This window comes from Mycetomoellerius zeteki, unplaced genomic scaffold (genome assembly GCF_001594055.1).
Source record: "Mycetomoellerius zeteki isolate Tzet28-1 unplaced genomic scaffold, Tzet1.0 scaffold243, whole genome shotgun sequence".
Lineage (NCBI taxonomy): Eukaryota > Metazoa > Arthropoda > Insecta > Hymenoptera > Formicidae > Mycetomoellerius > Mycetomoellerius zeteki.
Genome location: NW_017257220.1, coordinates 241221 through 246000, shown reverse-complemented (window position 1 = coordinate 246000; position 4780 = coordinate 241221). Strand labels below are relative to the sequence as shown.

Below are 4780 nucleotides of genomic sequence, written 5' to 3'. Positions count from 1 at the left end.
CTTTCAATTTATTGCCATCCATGGTCGTAAAAATGCTTCGGTTTTGTTCTCGATTTTATCTTTACCTGCCTAGCAGAGCCCTTACAAAGGACCACAATATTGTTTCTAATACAATAGTCACAATAATCATTTCACGTAACTTGCGTAAAAGGGTCTAGTGAAAGTTAAGACTAGCGTGACAAATTTTTCGATGGACTAAGATAACATACAAAATCTGACTAATTTAACATTATTATAAAAAAACTTGTAAAGCATAAAAATTATTTTATTTTGTAACATTGCAAGATGCATATCATTTAGATCCTTTTATTTCTTAATAATTAAACTTACCATGTCATCATAAACAAACATTATCACATAATAAAATAAACTTACATAGTAATTTCCTTCAAGATAAAAAATATTGTTGAATATCGATTAAACTCACATTGAGAGCAATCAAATTACTATCAACGTGTGATAATTATGCGATTTTAATTTTTAGAAAATGTTTTTATAACGTATTCTATATATGTTCGTCGACGATACAACGCAAGCTAGTCGCAAGCCAGCGAAAATAAAGTCAGTAGCCAAAATCATTAACGAAATGCTCCCAACTCGGAAACCCTCGACCCTTCCCACAAGTATTACCCGTCAAGGATTATTATTTATTGCTATCAGGCCAGTGACTAACATAGAATGCATTTCACGTCCACACGCGTGAGAGTGCGGAAGCATTCTTCTAGCGTCGTTTAATTCTTCGTGTATGTACGCCTAAATTTGACTGTATACATGTGACGCGTACGAATGTGTGCATGCGTGCAGACGCGTGTCCGCTCGGATCGGCCGTTTAGAATCCCCGCCCGTAGGATTGGTCACCATTTCGAACCCAACTATCAATCATTTTTTTCGACCGTGTTTTACTATTTATAGTTTGTCCGCAAGGCCGTCTATTATCTTCCGTTAAAGATAATTGTTTTCTTTTAACCTAGCCCTCTTTATCGTTGACGCCTTGTCCATCGTGTTTAATCAATACGTCTCACTTAAACGTCTTAATGTTTCTGTTATTTTATATAATCGACAATAAACATTATTCGACGGAATCCTTGTAAATACGATGGAAGACGTGTAAATATGTTTACAAATATTAACGTTAAGGAGACAGATTATCCCGTGATTTCGTTTGACTAATACACAATATAAACAGATATTCATACTTCTACACTCGTGGCAATTGTTTTTAATGCGCTTACGAATTAATAACGGAAGTGAACAAAAAGAGATATTATTATTAATAATTAATCAGTTTTGTGTGTGAAAAGAAATTTACTTCTCAGTTTTTTAAGTTAAAAATGAAGATTTTATATTATTGTTGTTTCCGTTATATTTTTCTTGCATTTCATAAAATTTTCATTTTTTGTTATTCCTGTACTTAATTTATATTAATAACAATATTTAGTACACGCTTAAATAGCATAATTAAAATTATCATGAGATTGTTAACGTATTACTTTTATAAATAGTTTTATATTCAATGTTAACTGTTTCCGTTTTAAATTGACGCTCGAGCAACGATTCTATAGCAAAGATGTACGTGCACATGGTAGCACGTATTGTGTGAGGTCGGATTGGAAAGAGAAGAGAGGGAACAGCATAGGTTTTGGTGTCAGTAGTGTTAATAGTGGGAGGAGACTGCAACACGAACAGCAGATCAAAAATCGAATGTATATTGGGGGTGGCCTTAGTTTGCCAAGGGTAGTATCCCCCTCTCTATTCTTTCAAAGATCTCTGGTCACACAGTGAAAGCTCTGTCGGAGTTTTCGATAGAACCGTAAAGTCTTCCCCTCCTCTTTCCTCCCTTCCCGTTATACCAATAACACCCCTAGAACAACCGAAAACCGAGTCTGTGTAGGCTCACAGCAGTGACTCTTAACTAGTCTTACCGTATGCTTCGATTTCACGAAACTGCCAAATGTGAATATATATGTATATACGTGAACTTTAAGACATGAAGTCTTGCATTCGGATTTAAGTGCAAAAATTAGACATTTTAAATAAATTTATGGCCAATTGTTTGGCGTGCAATAATTGTAATACAGTTGTATATAGCTATTAAAAGTAAGAATATGTGATATAATTAAGAAACGTGTGGTAGTGTCTCGCGTAAAGTATATGCGTTCACCATACAGACAGCGACAGACAGTGTGGATCATATAAATTATACATGAATTTGTGACAATATGGATACCTGATAATATGGCTACGAATTCAAATAACGATCCGTACTACTGCCCGACAAATATACCATCACATCAGACGTATTATCAGCAAGCACTAACGCAAGAGAGCAGACCTGAAAGACACGTGTCATCATCCACCAGTTTATTGAGGGATACACTAGTACATGGCAAAAAAACAGTGACACAAAATTATGCTTATTCATATACAAACATAGATGGTATGATTTCGTCATACCAAATCACACCAAACAGTCAAATGATTTCATATAATTCATATCAAACCTCTCCTGTGGAATATCCATCACCATCTGAAATATCGGTGACGGAATGTGAGGAATTTCTTAACACCTTACAATCAGAAGAACAATGTCAACAACAAAAATACAATAAATATAACCAAAATTATCAAGAACACAATTATGTGCAATCACATAATTATGCTTCATGTACTCCTGGACCATCCACTATTTCAATGCAACATGAACAAGACAAATCAAAGCAGCAAGTCATTTTTAATGTACAACAAGGATTGCAAATCGATAGCTATAACAGAAATAATAATAATAATAATAATATAAGACAAAGAAACAAGAATATCAGGATGTCCAAGCATGACAGACAAAGAGATCCTTATTCTAACAACGTTGTAAATTATCCATGGATGTTTAAAAGGACAAATGGTTAGTTATTTATTGAAATATATATTATAGATATTATAACATTTATATTATATATGTATATGAACATTTTATAATAGTAATCAGAGAACTGTTCAAATTCTAATGACCTCTATTCACATTTTTATCTTTTATAAAAAGTCATGAATATTTTACAAACATAGTTTTTCCTTATTTACTACATTTTTAACAAATAATTAAATTTCACTCGCAACTTTCAAATATCCAATCAACAAAATTAATAAAATCGGGGCATATGTAGGATGATTGGGGTCAAAGCAGTAAGGATTGTCGATTACAAGTCGATTGCTTTTATACAGAGCCACATGTCAGTCCAACAAATAATTAAAAATATATAATAATATTTTTAAAAATTAGTTATAGTTGAATAAATGAAGTCTTTAGATATCTCTCCATTAATTTTTAACTGTATACTAAATTTATCCTTAATATATATCATTTATTAATACAAAAATTATTGATTGCAGCCCATCAAGAAAATGGAACTGAGCAGAAACGCACGAGGCAAACCTATACGCGCACTCAAATCTTCGAACTGGAGAAAGAGTTTCGTTTACATAAATATCTTGCAAAAAAACAACGTACAGTATTAGCTCAAAATATTTCTTTAACTGAGCGTCAAGTTAAAATTTGGTTTCAAAATCGGCGAATGAAAGAAAAAAAATCACCGGTTACATCCGTAAACAGAGCTGTATCAACACCATCGAAATTAATAGTATCAGAATCCAATACGCAGATGACAATTCACGAAAATCAAGTATTAAATCCAGCGCAACAGACACAATTACAATCTCCACAACAATTTTACGAAGGACATCAATATTATTTTCCTAATCAAAATATGTTAAGAACTCATTATTTAAATAATGGGCATTATTGAAATAATTCTGAAGGTAGTAACAGTCGCGAATATGGTATAGTAAAACACTTTGTACAGTAATTCTGTGAATACTTTCAATTATTTTTGAAAATAATAGGAAAATATTAATTATTCTGCGTAGAAAAATTTAGTAAAATTAATTAAATTAATAAAAAAAGTTAATAAAATTGGACAATAAATATAAAGGAGTAAAAATTAATAAATTCTTATTAATTTATATGTTTTTATTCTGCAATAGTAATTTTAATTTAGTATCGAAACATTAATAAAGAGACCTTTGTCATAAATAAATATAAATTAAAATATTTTTGAATGACGTAATTATTTTGCATCAAATTACAATAAACTTTGATATTAAAGTTCATTGCAATTATTTGTATGTATACTGCACTTACTGTACATATATACTTCAACAAGTATTTGCGATGAAAATCAATATAATAGTTTTGTAGATATACTTAGACCTACATTGGCGTTTTAAAATTAATCGAGATAGTTTTAAGAAACGAACTTATGCCAAACTGAGGACAAAGTTGGTCCTTCACGCTGGTTCGTAAAGAGAGAATGCCGCCACGGTCGAGATCGGGGCAGCTGACCTTGCAACCACTATGATTTATGACCGAGCTAAACAACGAGCATCCTATAGCTCAGGTACACGAAAGCTCGGCCCTTCACATTGCATTTTCTCCTGAACATTCTTTTCCTAACTTTGCATTTCGTCAGTAGATTTTGCTGAGTATTGCATACGTCATCCAAAAATATTTTGACGTTCAGAACAAAATTCATATACAATCTGATTAATGATAGTATCCGCATTTAGATCGCTGCTAACCAGAATATCGATTATATTTTCTAAACATTTCTTCTTTTTATTTGTCGATTACTATAATAAATTTTATATAAGAATACATATAAATTAAAATGAATTTATAATAATTAATTACAATCCATTTGTAACATCTTATGTTAAATGAAATCTTTCT

The 4780-nt window shown here is 31.6% G+C and overlaps 1 protein-coding gene across 1 annotated transcript; it reads left to right on the top strand.

Moving 5' to 3' along the window:
* The first annotated feature begins 2235 nt into the window (after nucleotides 1-2235).
* Nucleotides 2236-3797, top strand: LOC108723503 (homeobox protein Hox-D4a). The gene is made up of 2 exons (XM_018449322.1): nucleotides 2236-2899; nucleotides 3385-3797. Exons 1-2 carry the CDS (start codon nucleotides 2236-2238, stop codon nucleotides 3795-3797), a joined length of 1077 nt encoding a protein of 358 aa, XP_018304824.1.
* Nucleotides 3798-4780: the final 983 nt, after the last annotated feature.